General features: G+C 40.1%; 1 protein-coding gene across 6 annotated transcripts in view; it reads right to left on the bottom strand.

Moving 5' to 3' along the window:
* The window catches only part of CSNK1G1 (casein kinase 1 gamma 1), a 255,154-nt gene that overhangs the window by 84,697 nt on the left and 149,500 nt on the right, over positions 1-20,957 (bottom strand). For all 6 annotated transcript variants that reach the window (XM_033919970.1, XM_033919969.1, XM_033919968.1 and 3 more), the window contains one exon: positions 15,439-15,524. In XM_033919970.1, coding sequence (XP_033775861.1) covers positions 15,439-15,524 — 86 coding nt within the window. The remainder of the gene's footprint in view (positions 1-15,438; positions 15,525-20,957) is intronic.

Below are 20,957 nucleotides of genomic sequence, written 5' to 3'. Positions count from 1 at the left end.
GGGGGCCTGATTGGAGGTTTAGAGTTGAAAAGTCCTTTCGTGAACCGTGATACAAGCGGATGAGTGTCCAGAGATTTATTGTTGAAAGAAGCATGGAAAGCACTAACAGCACAGAGGTGAACTCTGACCGAAGCAGTCTAAAGTCCATTGTTGGATAAATGGAGAAGATAGTTCAACACTGAAGGAATAGAAGAGGATGAAGCATTCAAGTAATGGAGGTTACACCATAACATGAAGCATGACCACTTATGCTGATAGCATTACTGAGTAGGCGGCTTTCTGGAACCAGCTATGACTGCTTGTACTGAGTCAGAAAGATTAAATTCTATTGAAGTTATACCAAGAGGTACCAAGCTGTTAGGTGCAGCGACTGCAGATTGGGATGTAAAAGAGATCCTTGACTCTGACAGATGGAAAGATCTGCAATGGAATTGGATTCTTGGCACTCAGTAGAAATAGACGAGGAAACCAAGGTTGCCTGGGCCACTAAGGAGCTATCAGGATCATGGTGGCTGACTCTTGTTTGAGCTTGACTAACGTCTTCAGAAAGAGTGGGATTGGTGGAAATGCTTAGAGGAACTTGTCTGTCCAATCCAGAAGAAAAGCATCTGCTACGAGATGATGAGGAGAGTATTGTCTGCAGCAGAAGCAAGGTAACTTGTGATTGTGGGGAGACGCAAACAGGTCTATCTGAGGAGTCCCCCAAAGGGAGATGTGGCACAAGACTGTGAAATTGAGAGACCACTCGTGAGGTCGGAGAAATCTGATGAGATTGCCTGTGAGGGCATTCTGTTTGCCTTGCATATATATGGCTTTGAGAAATATGTTGCAAGGAATTGCCGAATTCCAAATGTGCTCAGCTTCCTGACAAAGAGGAAGAGAGCCCGTGTCCCCCTACTTGTTGATATAGTGCATGGCTACTTGTTTGTCCATTCGAACAAGGAGGACTTTGTTGGAAATGTGATCTTGAAATGTTCCTAGGGCATAGCGTATTGACAAGTTGATATGGAATGTCTGTTCTCTAGGAGACCACGACCTTGAGTTTTGAGACTGACCAAGCGAGCTCCCCAAACATACATGGACGTGTCTGTTGTGAGAATCTTCTGATGTGGCGGAATGTGATGTAATAAACCTCTGGAGGGATTTGATGAGTTCAACCACCAATGAAGAGATCGACGAAGTGCTGAAGTGACTGATCCGTTGGGACATGGGATCCGTGGCCTCAGACCATTGTGATGCCAAGATCAACTGAGCTGTCCTTAGGTAAAGTCAAGCAAAGGGGGTGACATGAACTGTTGATGCCATGTGACCCATGACATGCCCATAGAAGAGTAGCGTTTAGCAGGGCTCCTATGAACTCTAATATCTGAGAAGGTTGGAGGTAAAACTTTGGAAAGTTGACTTCGAACCTTAGAAGTTGGAGGAAAGTTATTGTTAGCCGAGTTGCTGAATGTACTGCTTGAGGTGTTGGAACTTCAATCAACCAATCATCCAGATACGGGAACACTTGCAACCCGTGAGACCTTAAAGCGGCTGTGACCACCACCAAGCATTTTGTGAACACTCTTGGAGAGGAAGAAAGGCAGAATGGCAGGATTTTGTACTAGAAGTGTTGATGAGCTATCTGACCCTTAGAAACTTTCTGTGTTTGGGATGAATGGATCTATGCATGTAGGCCTCTGAAGTCGAGAGAGCACAGCCAGATGTTTCATTCTAGAAGAGGGTATAGGATCCCCAAGGATAGCATGCAAAACTTTTCTTTGACTAGATATTTGCTGAGGGCTCAGAGGTCAAGAATGGGATGAAAATCTCCTGTCTTCTTTGGAATTAGGAAATACCTGGAGTAGAACCCCAGATATTTCTGGGAAGAGAGTACTACTTCTATGGCATTTAGCTGGAATAGAACATAGATTTCCTGAAGAAGGGACATCTGATGAGAGGTGAAAGAGAACTCTCTTGGAGGGTTGTCTGGAGGCATGGTGGTAAAATGGAGAGAGTAACCTTCTCAAATGATTTTGTCTGAGGCGAGTCCAGCGATGGTAATATAACAGCAGTTGACCTCCGATGGGATGCGGAAGAGGTTGAGATTGAAGAATGTTGGCTATGCTCTCCAAAGGCAGGTCAAAATACTGGGCAGGTTTTGGGGGCACTGAAGTTTAAGATTTGAGGCTTTTGTTGTTTCTGCCTCTTCTTCAGGAAATGTGAGGACAGTGTGGCACAGTAGCTAAAGTTACAGCCTTAGCACCCTGAGGTTGTGGATTCATACCCCGCACTGCTCCTTGTGACTCTGGGTAAGTCATTTAATCCTCCACTGCCCCAGGTATATTAGATAGACTGTGAGCCCATCGGGACAGATAAGGAAAATGCTTGAAGTACCTATATGTAAACCGCTTTGAGTGTTAAAAAGAACAGGCCCAAGAATAGAACCTTGTGGCACACCACTGGTAATATTCCTTTCCTCAGAGGAATCTCCATTGATCACTACCCTCTGTTGCCTTCCACTCAACCACTTTGGGACCTATCCCAATTGCACTCAGTTTATTTATTAGATGTCTGTGTTTAACAGTGACAAAGGCTTTGCTAAAATCTAAATACACCACCTCTAGTATACTATCTCTTCCCAATTCTCTGATCATCCAGTCAAAGAAATTGATCAGATTTGGGTGACAAGACCTATGGTCCTGCAATCCATAGGATTCCAGAAACTTCATTATTCTGTTTCAAAAGCGTTTCTATTAATTTGCTTACCACTAAAGTTAGACTTCTTCCTTACTTCCACTTTTGTGGAGAGGGACCACATCCGCCCTTCTCCAGTCCTCCAGTACCACTCCAGACTCTACAGACTCATTGAAAAGGTCAGTCAGCAGAGCTACCAGAACTTCCCTAAGTTCCTTCAGTACCCTCGGATGTACACTATCTGGCCCCATCGCTTTGTCTACTTTTATTTTAGCTAACTCCTCATGATCACAACCCTCTGAAAATCGATCAGGTCTACCACTCCTCCATCCCTATTCATATTTGTTTTCTGTGGTCCTTCTCCTGGTGCTTCAGCCGTGAACACAGAACAGAAATATTTGTTAAGCAATTCAGCCTTTATCAGCTTCTACATATTTCTCCCCTCACCATTGAGTCTCACAATGCCACTTTTTGCACGTCTTCCTAATCACTAATATATCTAAATAACGTTGTCTCCCCGTTTTACCATGGGTCAGCTATTTTTTTTCTTCCATTTACTGTTATAGGGAAATACACCCTCCAGGGATTCAAGACAAAGTTAGACAAGTTCCTGCTGAACCAGAATATATGTAGGTAAGGCTAGACTCAGTTAGGGCACTGGTCTTTGACCTAAGGGCCGCCGCATGAGCGGACTGCTGGGCACGAAGGACAACTGGTCTGACCCAGCAGCGGCAATTCTTATGTTCTTTCCTTATTACACAACCAGCCTCACTTAACTTTTCCAGATAGTTTTGCCTGTCTTTTTCTTTCTGCAATCTTTTGTAGTTTATGAAAGCTAATCTCTTATTCCTTACCTTTTTATCTACTACTTTTGAGAACCAAAGTGGCCTTCTTTTCCTCTTTTACTTCTTGCCTCACAAAAATGTTTGTCGCTCTTACAATTAAGAGAGGCAAAAAACAGAAAGACCCAATGTTCCACAGAAAAAGGAGCAATCCAAAAACAAAACAAACTGGACGAAACACAATGTTCTTTGACTTTCCTTTATTTCTTCTATCAATGTCAAGAAAATATCCACATCAACTGTATTAAAAACTAACGGACCTGACACGGGCCGTGTTTTGGCTAACAAAGCCTTCCTCAAGGGTCCGGTCGTAATATAATACGTTAGTATTGTGGAGTTAATTTCCAAATTGCAAATACCATGGTGGAGGACTAACCGCTGATGCACAGAAAACTACTGTGTGAAAAGTGAGAGTGCATCAGTGGTTAGTCCTGCTTTGTTCTCCACCACAGTATTTGCGATTTGGAAATCAACTCCACAATACTAACGTATTATTTTACGACCAGACCCTTGAGGAAGGTTTTGTTAGCCGAAACACGGCCTATGTCAGGTTCGTTAGTTTTTAATAAGGTTGATGTGGACATTTTTTTTACATTAATTGAAGAAATAAAGGAAAGTCAAAGAACATTGTGTTTCTTCCACAGTTTGTTTTGTTTTTGGATTGCTCTTACAATTACTCCTTTCAGTTCTGCCCACTGCATTTCCACTCCTTCCAGACGTTCCCATCCATACAATTCCTTGACGTAATTCCCCATCTGAACAAAGTTAGTTTTTTAAAAGTCTAGAACCTTTGCTTTAGAATGAGCCCTCTCTATACCCATCTTAATATTAAACTGTACCACTGCATGCCAGATGATCACCCAGTGTAACATCAGAAACACTTTCCCCATTTGAAAGCACTAAGTCCATTATGACCACTTCTTGCGGGTGGGTTCCATTACCAACTGCTGGAACAGTTCTCCTTGTTGAGAAACCAGGATCTCCCTACTTCTACTTGTATATGGTGTGACCATCACGACCAAGTGATGCAGTAGCATAAACTCTGGAGCTAGAGGATTTCTTAAGAGTGGATTCAACCAGCAATGACCGATGTGATAATTGTGGTTTATCAAATCCAAGACAAGACTGAATCCTATAAAGAGAGTCAATTTTCCTTGGGGCTGTAGTAATGGAAAGAGGAATCTCCCAGTTCTTAAAAAGAGCTTAAATAGATTATGTAGAGGCAGCTTAAGAAGTTCTTTAAAAGGCTCATCAAAATCCAAAGCCTTTAAGAGCTCTGTCATAGGCTCAATGTCAGACTAACTTAATAGACATATTTCTGATGAATTTAGTGAAGGAGAGCCCCTCCAGAGATCTTTGCCTGGGAGGTGGAGGAGATGAATCTGAAGGAATTCCATAGGATTCTGGAGCTGATAATTTAGGTTCCTTGTCAATATCAGAATGGTGAGAGAGGTATCAACATCTGGTGCAGCAGGTGACTCTCTATATGACGGAGAAGAAGGTTGTTTCTTAATGTGTGAAGTATGATGGGAAGGACTTGTTCTATGATGCCAGTACCAATGCGAAGATGATGGTGATGATGATGATGAATTTCATCTGGAACATCTGGATCTTGATCTCTGATGCGAAAAGGATGAATCAGTACCATGCAAAGCTTTTTCATATGCAGAAGAATGTGCATCAGTACGATGCGAAGTCTTCCTAGATTGTTGTGATGGAGAATATTGATGCAATCAATTGATGCCGATCGACAATAAGTAGATGTAGATCTTCAATGCATTGATGCAGAGAGGCACTGCCTCAACGCAGACCTTGAGCCAGTACCCTGGGGCCTTGAGATGCTATGCTCTGGTTGGGCCGGTACCGAGGGAGTCAGTGTTTGCATCACTATAGAATAGAGCTTAAAAATGTCACTGAATTCTCTTTTAAGAAACTTCTACAACTGGTCTTGGAAAATCTGCACTAGTACCGTTGGCTCAACAGTCGGTACAATCATGCTGCAGGGCATCTAGGAGTGGGTGATCTCGATGAGGATACACCCCTTGTAGGAGACACTGCCTGCACTGAAGGAGACTGTTGATGTTTTCTCTTGGTCGGCATAGAGGGATTCGATGCAGTGGAGGCCTGAGACGCTGGCTAGGAAGATGGCTTCTTAGCAGACTTTGATGGAAGAGTAGCATCCGATGTCAATGCCAGTACCAATGGACCTGCCTTGTTGACAGAGTCCATTGCCGAACCAAAAAGCTTCTGCTGCTGGATTTGCTGAGCTTTCAAAGAGTACTTTTGTAAGGTGGAACAGCGAGCACATGTATCCACTTGATGCTCAGGCCCTAAGCACTGTTTAGAACTATCAAATAGCGATCTATAAATACTAATAAACACACACCAGCTATGCGGATCAGTGATAGAAATTTGGCACTGTCACAGATAGCACTTTTTAAAACCACTCAGAGGTCTCGACATGGATGGGAAAAATCACAACAGCAAAGTCGAAAGACTCAATGGTGTAAAATTTAGAAAGGACCGGTCGAGGAACTGGCTGACAAAATAAAGATATAAATTTTTTTTGAAAAGTAAATGAAAAATACTATTACTAAGAAAACAAGAAAAAGAGACAGCCAAGAGGCAAAAACACCGCTGATGGAAGGCAATGTTGGACGGAGTAAAAAAAAAAACAAAAACAAAAAAACAACAACCAACCCAGAACTTCTTTGCTTTGCGGAAAACGAAAAACTGAGGAACCGCGAATCAATGTCGGGCTGGAAGGCACTTGCGCATGTGCAGTGTGGACAATCTTGAAGCTTCACAAAGCTTAAAGTGCCAATACACTTTTAGCACTGTCTGTACTCGGCTCCGTGGATGACATCACCCCACATATGAGACTATGCCTGCTTGTCCTAGGATAATGCTTTTTCTGTGTGGTTACAATCAAAGTAGTTTACATATTTTAGACAGCTATTTATTTTGTACTTGGGGCAATGAAGTGTTAAGTGACTTGCAGAGAGTCACAAGGAGCTGCAGTGGGAATTAACTCAGAACCTCAGGGTGCTGAGGCAGCTGCTCTAACTATTAGGCCACTTTTATCCACTCCTCCGGGAGTCATGTCCAAGAGCAAAACAGTGTTTTACCCAATCAAGAAGGTAATTTTCAAAGCCATATCTGAAGGCAAAGCAGTGCTTTGCCTATGGATATATTCTTTGGTAAAAGTTCCCACTCAATATGTTGATAAGCATACTACATGTTTAGCTGAACTAAGCCAAGGCATTCCTGGGCAAGATGGCAGGGATCTGTATTTACATACATATTTTTAAAAAGCAGTTATAAATGCGTGTGCATAGTTTCTCTGAAATAATTTTCAAAGCAGAGGTATGTGTCTACTCGTGTGCACTATTAAAGTTCAGATGTTTTAATACAATTGTTAAAGACAGTTCCACTCTAAAGTTGATTCTAGTGGTTCATACAGAAGAAATAGATTTCTTTCTTTGAATTCAGGACCAAGGATAGAATTTCTAGCTTTCATGTTTTAACCACCCCAGTCCACCATGAAGTAACCTATAACACAGTAAGTACTATCAAGAGAACTGAAAACCTCCTCCATGCAAGGAAGAAATATAATTTTATATAAATTACCCAACTAGGGGTCTAGAGGAATACTCTCAGCATTAAACATATGGAACCAGAAAGCAAGCTGATGGACCATTAGATTTGTAAATTAAGAAATAAATTATGGTTTGCAATGTCTTAAACTGATTGTTAAGAAGAAAACTCATAAATGGGTTAATACCATGAACTACACACAAGTGGTTTGCCATATAGACAAACCTGGCAGTACAATAACCTTGAAAATCCTAAACCAATTCAATTATCCACTACATGGTTTCTGGCCTTGAATAATTCCCTTAACCTTCTAAAGTTCAAAAATGAGATTATAAATTCTTTTAGATGGACATTGTAACCATGGGAATTATCTTACACATCACTGCAAAAAATCCAGGGCACAAAAAATAAATATTATTAAACTAAGGCCATGTGGCAGCAATCCAAATTTCTCATCACGTCATGATGAATTCTACTAGTAGCATTATGTTACTTTCAAATCAGAAAAACATATAGGAAATCGCTCCACATATTTGTGGATAAGTTATTAGTAAACTACCTATGTAGCACACAAGCTCTATATGGTGTAGTAATTTGTCAGAAACAAGCACATTAGTGTCGGCAGTCTATAACAAAGCAGCAGAAAATATCCAGCTAAGAGATAAGTACAGGATAAAGTGTTTTGAGGATTCAACAGAGAAAAATGAAGGCAGATAAATATCATATGCCTTTCCAGTCTGACCACCCATGCTATTTATTATCCCTTCTTCTCTCTTAGAAATCCAAAACTTTCTAGAATTCAGATACAGTTTCTGTCTCCACTACCTCCACCAAGAGGCCATTCTATGAATTCACCACCTTTTTCTGCGAAGAAGTATTTTCTCAGGGTACTTCTGAATCAACCTTTTTTCACCTTCATTCTATGCCCTCTCTGGATCAACTCCAACTTGTTTATATCTTTTTGAAGAAGATGTGGTCTCCCGAATTGTATGCAATATTCTAAAAGAGGTCTCATCAGAGTCTTATACAGGGGCATTATCGCCTCCTTTTTCTATTGGCCATTCTTCTCCCTCTGCACCCAAGAATCCTTCTAGCTTTTGCTGTCGCCTTTTCTACCTGTTTAGCCATCATAAGATCATCCTTATGATCATATCCAAGTCTTGCTCTTCTTTTGAGCACAAAACATCTTAACTCCCTAAACCAGTGGTCTTCAATGCAAGGCCTACAAGCCAATGGCAGCCCGCGCAACTATCCGGAGTCCCCCTTCCTCCTTGGCAAGATCCGGTGCTTACTCATCGTTCTCGTTCTCAGCAGTGCTGCTCATACTCTTTGGGCCACCAGCACATGAGTGAAGCACACTGCCTTTGGCAACCCAGAAGCTTTCCCTATGCTACTGCTTCCTATCCCTGCATTGGAGGGAAACAGTAGCAGAGGGAAAGCTTTCAGGCCACCAAAGGCAGCGTGTTTACTTCACTCATGCTGCCAATGGACCGAAGACTAAACTAAACTAAATCTTGGATTTTTATACAGAGTCATCCCTGAGATACAAGGCTCGACTTGGTTAACAGTAATTGTGGTTAATAGAGAGAATTAACTTCATGGAAACTTATCTGCTAGAAAACGCTGACACAGTAGTTTTCAGGATTTTTCAAAAACAACTTGAAAGGATAGACAGGATCTTATTTGAGAAGGTAAGTCGTTCCAAATTGCTGTTACTAAATAGGGGAAGGAATGAACAATTTTACCGACAGATCAGGCACCTTTTACATTGGGAAAAGAAAATTTAAATACATGGATAGTTCTACAACTTGAGGATCTCAAAGAATTTAAAGCTAGAGAGACCAACAAATCAAATATGCCATGTAAGATTTTAAATACTATGCAGGCACATTTAAAGTGAGCTCTCAATCAAAAAGGAAGCCAATGTAAACTCTTTAACAGAGATGACACATGGTCATACTTTGTTTTACCAAAGATCAATCTTGCAACAGTATTTTTAATTAACTGGAGTCTCTTTTCATTTCCTTTGCGCAAACCCACGTAAATGGAGTTACAATAGTCCAGTTGTGCCAAAATGATGGATTAGACCAAAATTGCAAAATGATGTGGATAAAACAGGTGATGGATGCTTTTCAGTGTATGCAAACTGAGGAAACATTTCTTAATCAGAAGGTTCACCTGACAATGGAAAGAGGGAGGAGTCAAAAAATATTCCCAACACTCTAGATGATGACTCAATTAGCAGATCATCACTGGAATTAAGGTACTTGAATTAGGAAAGTTTGCAAATTCTGGACCAAACCAAGGTAATTTTGTTTTTATTGTGTTTAATTTCATTTGAACCAGAGATGACTACGACTGTAATTTGGATAAGCAAGAATTTATGTTGGCTGTAAGATTAATCAAATTAGGGTCGACTTCAAGCAAAATAAAAATATAATCCGCATAAGTAAATAGCGATTCGATAGGGCTTAGTTTTTTAAAATTTTAATGTAGTCATGTAGAGGATAGTAGAAGGAACCCTGGGGAACACCAGTGATCATGCAGAAGATGAAGTGCACCCAAAGTTCATTACACAGGACCTCAATGAAAGAAATTTTTTGAATCAGGTCAGAACTTTATCCTCCATGTCCATATCAGAAAGCAGTTAAACTAGAACATGACGGTTTACTATGTCAAAGACTGCTGAAAGATCAAATTGTAATTATGGCATAGCGATTCTGGGATAATAGGTTTTGAATCTTAGAAATCAGTGATAGTAATAAGGTTTCTGTACTAAAATTAGAATGGAATCAATGTTGAAAGGGCAACAAAATGGAAAATTTATCTAAATAAGTTGAAAGTTGTTTGAAAACGATGACTCAATCTGCTTAGTTACTAAAGGAATGCTGGCAATAGGATGATAATTCATCGGAGCAGCAGGATTTAGATCAGTATTTTTCAGTAGTGGGGTAAGAACTATATGGCCCATAGATGCAGAAAAAAAGCCATTATCTAAAATATGGTTTATCATAATGGTTTACCAGGAGATAGCTTGATTGGAGATTTCTCAGAAGATGTAAGATGGAAACGGGTCCAAGGAACATTTGCTTTGTCCTAGTCTTGTTGCATAACATTCTGACCTGAAGTTCCGTAACTGTTACAAATTCTCTCCAGTATCTATCTACTGGGATATCAGTTGTTATTTCCAAATTAAATGATATGTGCTGCTGGGAATGAGAATGGTGAGCAAGCACTGGATACTACATTTGGGGGGGGGGGGAGGAATGCATGATGAGAGTAACAGACACTAGACCGCGGGGATAGAGAGAAAAGGGAAATAAAGATTCCAGACCTCCAGGGGAAGAAAGGGAAGGAGGAGATAGAGATGCCAAATCATGGGAGGAGAAGGGAAGGAGACAGCGATGCCAGACCAGGGAAGGGAAGGGAAGGATGAAGGAGAGATTCAAAACTATGGTAGAGGGAGGGAAAGAGAGAGAGATGCTAGAAAACAAAGAGGGGAGGAGGGAAGGGAAGGAGGGTAGAGAGATGCTAAAGTGTGGGAAGGAGAGGAGAAAGATCCCAGATTATAAGAGAGAGAAAGGGGGAAGATAGATGTTAGACAATGGGAGCGGGAAGAGAGAGGGAGATGTGCACAGGGATGAGAAGGGAAGAGAGATGGAAGAAATACTGTTTATGGATAGATGGGAATAGGGGAGAAGAAAGAGGGAGGAGATGGTGCACATGGATGGAGGGGAGGTGAAGACAGAAAGAGAGAAGAAATAGTGCATATGGATACATGGGAAGGAAAGACATGGAAAAGTAGATAGAGAAGGAAGAAAAATGGAAGAAAATAGAATGTTAAAAGTGAATGCCAAAGATGAATTTAAGGCAGAGAAAAACAGCAAATGGATAAGAAGGCCCTTGAAGCAAAGTTAAGAGCACAGACAGAAGGAAGTGCAACCAGAGACTTATATAGCACTTATATTACAAAAATAAAAACCACCAGACGACAAAGGTAGGAAAATGATTTTATTTTCAATTTAGTGATTGAAATATGTCAGTTTTGAGAATTTACATCTGCTGTCTATATTCTGCATTTCTCTGATGTTTTACTGCATGCATACTCTGGTGTCTCAGGGTTTTGCTTGTGTATATTACGACTTTTAGTTTGTGGTCCTGTATTTCCATAGGGTTTATCTGTTTTCTGCATGTGTGACCAAGGCCAAGTGTTCTGGTAGGAATTAATGTCGAGAAGTATTATTGGTGTCATGGCCCCAAGTAGGAAGTTGTCGGCTCTCCTTCAACCCTTTTGGATCCAAAATGGCCCTCACTTAAAAATTAGTAAAAGCACTGCCCTAAACTTACTGTTCCCTCAGGTTTTTGCAGTCCAAATGCTTGACCCTGCAATTTTTTTTAGCATTAAATCTTAGCTGCCAAATTCTGGACCATTCTTCAAGCTTCATTATGGCCATCCTCATGTAGTCTACACCATCAGGGATGTCTACCCTATTACAGATTTTGTCATCATTCACAAAGAGGCAAGCCTTACCAAACAGATCTTCAGCAATATCGCTTACAAAAATGTTAAAAAGTATTGAACCAAGAATTGAACCTTGTGGCACACTACTGGTAACATCCAGAATGAGCTCCATTTACCACTATCCTCTGTCACCTTTCACTCAACCTAACTCTAACCCAGCTGGTCACTTTAGGGCCAATATTTAAGGCACTCCGTTTATACAGATCATCATCAAAGGCTTTGTTAAAATCTAAATACACCACACCTACCACTCTCTCCTCAATCCAACTCTCTAGTTTTCCAGTCAAAAAAATTAATTGGATTTGTCTGACAAGACCTGAATCTAGTGAAACCAAATTGTCTCAAATCCTATAATCTATTGGAACTTCATTATTCTTTGTGTTAAAAACATTTCCATTAATTTACATATCCAGAAGTTATTCTTATCAGCATGTAGTTCCCAACCTATTCCTTACCTCCACTTTTGTGGAGAGAAGCCACAGCCATCCTTCTCCAGTCTTTTAGAACAGCTCCTGATCTAGAGAAGCATTGAAAATGTCAGCCAGTAGAGCCACCAAAAGTTCCTTCAGTACCCTATCATTTATGCCATCCGGCCCCATTGCTCTCTGCCTTTAGTTTAGCTAGTTCCTCATGAACACAGTTCTCTGAAAATCATTCAGGGTCTACCACACCTCCATTCTTAGTTGTGTTTGTCTTCTGTGATCATGCTCCCTGCCCTTCAGCTGTGAATGCAGAACAGAAAAATTTGTTAAGCAAGTCTTCTGAGCAGGGACAGTCTATTAAATGTCAAAATGTACAGCACTGCATACACCTTTCAGCACTATATAGTGATAATAGAGTGCTATATAAGTGATAAATAGTAGTAGTAGCCTTATGCTCATCAGTTTCTACATGTTCCTCCCCTTTACCTTTGAATCTCACAATGCAACTTTTGCACTTCCTCCCATCATTAATATATGTAAAAATATGTCTTATCTCCCCATTTTATCATACTGGCTATTTTTTTCTTCCATTGCATCTTTGCTTTCCTGAGTACTGTACCAGCTTCTCTTAGGTTTTCAGATATTATCATATGTCTTCCTATTTCTGCAATCGCTTGTATTTTATGAAGGCTAACCACTTTTTCTTTACCTTTTTAGCTACTACTTTTGAGAACCAAACCGGCCTTCTTTTCCTCTTACAAAAATGTTTGTTGCTCTTACAATAGCTCCTTTCAGTATTGCCCACTGGGAAGGTGTGGCTCACTAGTAGAGCTGCTGCCTCTGTACCCAGAGACTGTGAGATAAAATCCCAGTGCTGCTCCTTGTGACCCAGTGCCCACCACTCCGAACGTCAGCTTTGAAATACCAAAGTCACAAAAAGCTGGTATATAAGTCCCCATTCTCTTTCCTCTTTCTTCAAGATGTTCCATCTGAACAAAGTTAGTATTTTTTTTTTTTAATCTAGATCCTTCAATTTTGAATGAACTCTCTCTATGCCTATCTTAATATTAAACCACACCATTCAGTTATAATTGAACGCCAGATAATCATTCAATATAACATCAGAAACACTCACCCCATTCATAAGCACTAAGTCCAGTATAGCCCCATCTTGTGTGGGTTCCATTATCAACTGATGAAACGGTGACCCATCATTCCCACGCCAGACAAAAACATGCCGACAATCGCGCCGACAATACCGCCCAGGGACTTAGGCACGCCAGATTAAAATGCTTACTGTTAGCGCTGTGAGAGGGTATGTGGGGGGAACCCCCCACTAAACTTAGAAGTGTTCGTGCTCCCATTGGGAGGATGGAGGACCCCCCCCCCACTACACTAAAAACTGCCGAATACCCAAAAAACTAAGCAAAATGGCAGTTTTCAGTGTAGTGGGAGGTTCCCCCCTCAATGGGAGCACGAACACTTCTAAGTTTAGTGGGGGGGTGTTCCCCCCACACACCCTCTCACAGCGCTAACAGTAAGTGTTTAATCCGGTGTGCATAAGTCCCTGCATGGGATTGTTGGTGCGCTTTTGTCCGGCGCACTTCTGTTACGGTACCGTTGACACAGACTCCTAGAGAATCCACGATCTCCCTACTTCTAGAAGGCCGCACAATAAGGATACCCAATCAATATCTGTCATATTAAAATCATCTATTAGTAGTACGTCCCCTTTCACAGCTATATTTTGTATGTATTTAATTAAATCTGTCTTCTGTCTGTGAAAAAGACCTGAATATCATACCAATATTCATAGATTTTCCATTCTCTTTTTACAGATTGACCCACAGTGCCTCTTCCTTACATTGAGGGCCTTCAATTGTGTGGCTTTATTATCTTCTTTAACATTTAATGCTACTCTCCCCATTCCTTTATTCCTACCCCATCTTTCTGATCAGATTATAGTCCAGAATAACTATATCCCAGTCATGATTCTCCATGAACTGTCTCCGCAACCACCATTAAATCCTAATCAGTCTCTTTCATCACAGCCTCTAAATTCAGAACCTTATTTCCCATACTACGGGCATTAGTATATATTGCTTTCCAGACGTTGCCCCTTTTTCCCATTTGTGTAGAGGTATTTAATGACACATCTTCCCATGATAGATACTCAGCGGCCCTTGGAAAATCATTCCATGTCCATTCCAGACACCATCTGTGCAGTCATGCATTTGTCTCCAGGATGCGAGGATTGATGAAAATACCACCTGTCTGCTGCTTCTTTTCTCCCAAAGACATTAAGTCACTTTTTATATGTTTGGAGGGTTACCTAGCAGTATCATTTGTGACAACATGGATAAACAACATCAGAAAAGTCATTAGGCTTGATGAATCTTGACAAGCTTTCCAAAACATCTCAAATTTTGGCACCTGTCAGGAACATCAAGTATGGTTTGCAGTATGGTGATCCCTTCTGAACCCCTCAGAAGGGATCACCAACCACCACTACCTTTTGCCTCCTAGTGGTCACTGATCTAGCAACTTTGGGAATTTTGATCTTCGGTTCCTTCTCTCCCTGGGATGCTCTCATCTGTTCTACTTCCAGGGCTACATACATTCTTCAGTTTGAGGGCAGGTGGAATCAAGATATTGATACTGCAAGGTCTCATCTGAGTCCAGTTGTCCTCTTTCAGCACAGCTTCTTTTTTCCCATTGCTGAAAACCTTTGATGCATTTCATCAATGTGTTTCTCATTTTTGTGGATGCTTCTCAACCTCCCACCTCCTCTTTCAGTTCTTTCACCTCTTTAATAAGAGATTCAAGCTGAAGACATCTTGTACATGGAACCAGCCCCTCTTCTTGGATCACATTTTCTGTACAGATGCAGAAGCTGTAACTGATGCCAACAACTTTGGTGACTCTAGGTTTCCCAATCATACTGCATATTGCATAAGTATTTGCACCTATAGAAAAAAAAACCCACCCAGAAAAATCCCTACCAAAGCACCTACCTTTTCCTCAGCTGTTCTGCAGTTAAAAGCATAATTATCATCTTTTGTGAGAGATTTAGCCCTCAAAAATGCTGGGACTTCAAGAGAGATTAATTAGGTCACCTCTCCTTTTGAAATGGAGGCTAAATAAAAGAAATCCTAGAGTACATATATATATTTTTTCATTAATCCAAAACAGAAGGTTTGTGTCATTTGACTACACCAATTGGGAAAAGGCTACGAAAGGGTATAAACATTGCAAATCTGATTATTTTCAGGGTAGTAATCTGAACTGCATATTTTACATATGACCTTATTATAGACAACTCACCTGGCCTTAAATTACAAGAGGATTAATGTATAAAGGATTTCCTTATAAAATATACCTTTAGCCCTTGCCAAGGTAGACTGCCTCGGAGGAAATACATGAACATGTGCCCCAGTGCTTCTAGGTCATCTCGCCGACTTTGCTCTAAAAGACAAACATACTTCACATGATAGCTGCATCTTCTTAAAGGTGTTCACAGATTATTTTAAAAAGTCTTGCCATAAAAAGTACAATACTGAAATACAGTGGGATCCTCTTAAATGTTCAGATATATAGAGAACAATTAATTTAAATTGAATTTTAATGTACTTTAGAATTTAGTACGTTAAATATTTAAAGTTTACACCTTTGAGGTGACTACCGGTATATCAGTTCTGATGACAGCTACCAAAAGAAAGTGAAGGGAAGTCAGGTTTTATCACCAAATTTGTCAGGTAAATTCACATGTCTAGGTGTACATGCTCAGCAAGAAAGCAAGATTTAAACTATTTCACTGCTCTAATCAATTAATTCTATTTATAATGCCCCTCCCTCATTGCTACTAAGTTTGTTATTAAAAGTTTCAAGTTTTATTAAAATTTTATATACCGTCCTAGGACTGAGATCATCTAAGCAGCCATCTTACCACTACCTCAAAATAAAATTGTGCTGTAACATAGCAAATTATGGCAAATAAAGACCTGCATGGTCCATCCAGTCTATCCAACAAGTCAGCACAGCATGTGATATTTCAAGTTATCCTTTTATTGTAGTTATTTTTGCTGTAATGGACTTTGACTTCCAAACCTTTTGTTTTGTTTGCCATGGGAGTTATTTGTCGACAGCCAAGAGAGATCAGATGAACAACCAGGGGAATGCCATATGACAGCACTAACATGGATGGATCTCACAGAGTTCAGAAAACCTCAAGCATCAACTCCTCAGGAAGGTGAATGGGGTATGTGATTTATTCTGCTGTCTATCCCGCACCCTGTTATATGTTTGTCTTTTCCATTAACAAGTAGGATTAACACAATTGGATAACCCCACAGCTGAGAGTTTTATTATTTTCATTTGCTTTAATTCCTGAAGAAAACCCAAACAAGTGTATTTTAGGAGAAGCTGGTTATTAAGTGTTATCCTGGGACAGCAGGCAGATATTCTCACGTTTGGGTGACATCATCCACGGAGTCCTGGTACGGACAGTGGAAAGTGTAGTATCACTTTAAGCTTTAATAAGCTTTTAGACTGCCCGCACTGCGCATGTGTGAGTGCCTTCCCGCCCGATGCCAGCTCATGAGGTTGTCAGTTCTATGCCCAAGCGCAGAAGACAACTAGGGGAGGAGGGCGGGTTGTGAGAATATCTGCCCGCTGTTCCCAGATAACAGCTGTTATGGTAAGTAACTGTACTTTATCCTTACACAAGCAGACAGCATATTCTCACATGTGGGACTCCCTAGCTTTAGTAAAGGAATGGAGGGAGAGTTGGGTTCCAAGAACTCAGAAAAATTTGAGTTGCCTCGCAAAAACCATGTCTGATCTGAGAGTGCGGAGGCAAGGGAAGGAACCTAACGGAAAAAATGAATAGAGGAACTCCATGCTCTACTAGAAGTAAAAGAATTCTGAGAAAACTCATATGTATGGAGGTTGAGAAAATAATAAACAACCTCCTAGAGGCAGGTGAATCTAATTATAGAGGGAGACGCCAAAAAAAGATTCAAGAATCAAGTAAGAAAGGACTACTGATAAATGCACCCATATGTAACAAATCAAATTAACAGGAGAAATCAGCCAGGTCTTAGAGTAGATACGAATGAGAAGGAAAAACATTTTGTAAACAACGAAAGCATGCTTCTCGTGAAAAGAATAGTCTGAGAGGATAAAAAGGAGGAACTATCCTAGAAGGAAAGAAAAGCCAGTGCTATGAAGTATAAAATTTAAACGACATAGCGGCTTACTGTGGAGAAAATAACCTCCTGACAAAAAATATTGTTACTATATATATATATTTTTTTTTTTTTTCTCTCTCTCTCTAGAAGGCTGAGAAAGGATTGTAATAAGCCTTAAAATGAGAGAATTAGCAGAGAACAGAAGGGGGAAGCATATTACACAAGAAATATGTCAGTAAAGACGAAATCCCTTCAGAGATTTAATAAGGAACGAGTGAACAGAATTGTTTAGTATCCCTGTAAAAACAAAAAGTTGATGACTTTTTTTTTAGGCTCCTTATTTATTGAAAAAAATAAGAACTTAGCAAGGGTAGAGCGTTACTAAAATTGGGACCTGAACCCATGAAAGTATACTTCTAGAAGTAAAGTAGTGTAGCCTGGTTAATTTCGCATTAGAAACTTGGGAATCAAATATATATAAATTTTCTCCCAGTAAAAATAACAAACAGAGAAAAGAGCCATGATAAATGTGGCCCTGAGTAGTATTTATTTATTTATTTATTTTTATAGCCCAGAACGGGTTACAAGGAAACATACACAACGTTTCCAGGAACAGAGATACATACATTACAGAGTCAATAACAAGCTACAGAATCAAAACACAAAGCTACAGAATCAATAACTTACAACTTATAGAGAATGTGACTAAGAACACATGTTTTGTAGAATCTAAGAAAATAAATCATAGTCACGAATGGGTATTAACATATCTACAGTGAACGGTAGAACTGGTTAGCAGGCACAGGTGTTCTGAGGTAAGGTACGTTGAAGCAAGGTCTGTCAAAGTTTGAGACCAGAATTGATCCGGTCCATGAAAAAAAGTGTCTTTACTGCTTTCCGGAAGGTCAATAAGTTATCAATTGCCCTAATGGCAGGAGGGAGTTGATTCCATAATTTACATATATTATAGTAAATAAGTGCAACAAGAAAACATGTGTACCCAAGAATGTGAACAGGAAAAACAAATAACAAGCCTTTGCTATTGAACTCCTTACCCTCTCACTTTGCTATAGAGGAGGGATGATGGGAAACAGAGCTTAGTCGTATGGTGCCCCCCAAAATGGAAGATATTACTTCTGAGCTAGCAGCATCAACTGAAGGTAAGATGTCAAAGAGTTGATAGCGACCTAACTAAACGAAAAAAGGCACTATACCTGCAGAGTTGAGGTGCTAAACAGAATCTTCCTGTGCAGCAACAGATATGCTCCAAGGAAAGTGGTCACAAGTAACAGAAAATATTAGAGGAAATGGGTAACCCGCAGGAGAAAACTCAGCGTTGCACAGAGAAGGATGCAATGAGGACTGACTGGATGCATCCATCACTGACAAGATTTTGAAGTGACCTTAATGTTCTCAGGTAAGGGGTCGAAAGCTTCAGACCACTAAGATGCCAGAAACCACTGAAGCACTGAGGCGAATAGGGCTAACATGAACTGTGGATGCCATATGGCTTATGCATAAGCATAAGATCAGAGGGCCAGCCAGAAAACCACGTAGATTCAGAACAAGGTTTTGTCTGTGGATTTTAGAAATAGAAACTAGAGAAATGTGCGAGAATATTTCCAGTACCCAACTCCATTGAAGGAACTACAAGCAGGCTGAAATGCACACTACAGAAATTTAGAAGCATGATGGCAGAAAGAAGGCTTCAGGCCAACCACTCGGCTCCTCCACAGCAGCCCTGAACTCCTCCTTGCTAGGTAAAAGTAAGAAAAAAAGTACCATGCTAGACCATAAAGAAATGGATCTAGTAAGAGATCAGTTTTATTGACCTCAGGGCCAGTTAAAATGATTCAGACGGTGGAACAAGATTACAGAATTTCGATGTCACCATGGAGGAGTTCCGAGTCTTCCCATAAGGAATAAGAAAACAAGAATGAGTCTTACAAAGGACATGACTGTACCACATTATCAGAAACGAAATGTACTATCAATAAGAGATAAAAAGGAGGTGGCCTAGAGGTAGTTTAGAGGTCACAACATATCACCAAAGTAAGACGAGATCCCAGCATAATGCAGTGGAACAATAGTCAATGATAGTATGCAATGTTATAAAACTTGCATATGCTCATTGTGTCTGAGCATGTTTATTTTCTCCCTCTAGATATGGAAATGAAACTGAAAGATAGGAGTGTGACCTATTTAAAATGCATAGCAGAATAGGTTCAGAGGTATAATTATAATCTATTGGAATTTTGGTAGTGCGCACTGATGTTCGAGCGTACAACCCTCCGACTTCAGATCATGAAACTTCAAGTGAGAAACTGTTTGCTATAAACTGGAGTAATTTAAAAAAACATCCTAAAAAGGATGTAGTAGCCGCCTCCTCCCCTACAACCACTCTCTAACCTCCAGGTTCCTTTAGAATAAAAAGAAGATGGAGTAAAGGGTGTTGTGGATAATGTCCATTAAACAATAGGAAAAACATAAGTAGGGAAAGATACTCAAGGTAATTGTATGAGAATTCTGAAAAGTACTGTATATACATTGATGGTACAATGGGAGGCATGCATCAGTTAAAAAAAGCCTGGTTGATTCTGCTTAGAGGATAAAGCAGTAAAGCATTCATAGCATTTTCCACCTTTCTGCTTGATTGGTTGTTTTTGCTTTTTTTGTGGTGGTGGCCTAGAAGCAGAAGGTTTAGAAGCATATTGCCTCTGATATGAATAAGAAGGCTTAGCAGACTGCTGTGAAGCTGCAGGTTTATTCTTTGTTCTAACTAAAGAATTCCAGTTCTTTTCATGTAGTATCAATTTTTGCTTGGCCACCTCAATGGAATCACCAAAAAGTTCTTTTCCTAAACATGAAATATTGGCTAATCTATCCTGGAGATTGAATTCCTTATCAGAGACTCTTAGTCAAGCTAGACGTCTCAAGACCCCTTATCCACAAACCTCCTGAAAATGATAATGGAAACGGTAGAAAAATGGATGTCAAGTCATAAACTAAAACTGAACTCGGAAAAAACTAAATTCCTACTACTGGAAAGGGAAAAAAAACCATCTCTCACAGAACTAGAAGTAAATACAATCAAGTACCCAATGCAAAGCACACTCAAGATCCTGGGAATTCTACTAGACAGAAACTGCACAATGCAGTCTCAAATCCACAAAATCATCCAAAGAGCATTCTTCACAATACGTAACCTAAGAAAAATAAGAAAATTCTTCAACAAAGATCAATACAAGATATTAGTACAATCCCTAGTACTGAGTATTGTAGATTACTGTAACAGCCTATATCTATCATGCCCAAATTACATGATAAAACAATTACAGACAGTTCAGAACACAGCCCTCAGAATCGTCTACTCACTAGGCAAATATGACCACATCACCAAAGCATACCTAGACTCACACTGGCTACCAATAAAAGCAAGATCCCAGTTCAAATTCTACTGTCTACTATACAAAGTAATACATGGAACAGCACCCAGCTACCTAAACAACAGACTACACCGTAACCTCTCACACAGATCAAGGAGAACTCAGAGCCTATTCACTCACCCCCCTCTCAAAGGAACACGACGAAAGAAACTATATGACAGCCTTTTAGCGACACAGGCAGCAAAGATCGATACTACCATCACCAATCTACTGACCAAATCAATAGACATTAAAGCATTCCGAAAAGAAAACTCATCTCTTCA

The sequence above is a fragment of the Geotrypetes seraphini genome, chromosome 14 (genome assembly GCF_902459505.1).
Source record: "Geotrypetes seraphini chromosome 14, aGeoSer1.1, whole genome shotgun sequence".
In the NCBI taxonomy this organism is placed as follows: domain Eukaryota; kingdom Metazoa; phylum Chordata; class Amphibia; order Gymnophiona; family Dermophiidae; genus Geotrypetes; species Geotrypetes seraphini.
This window is presented reverse-complemented; position numbering and strand designations above follow the sequence as displayed.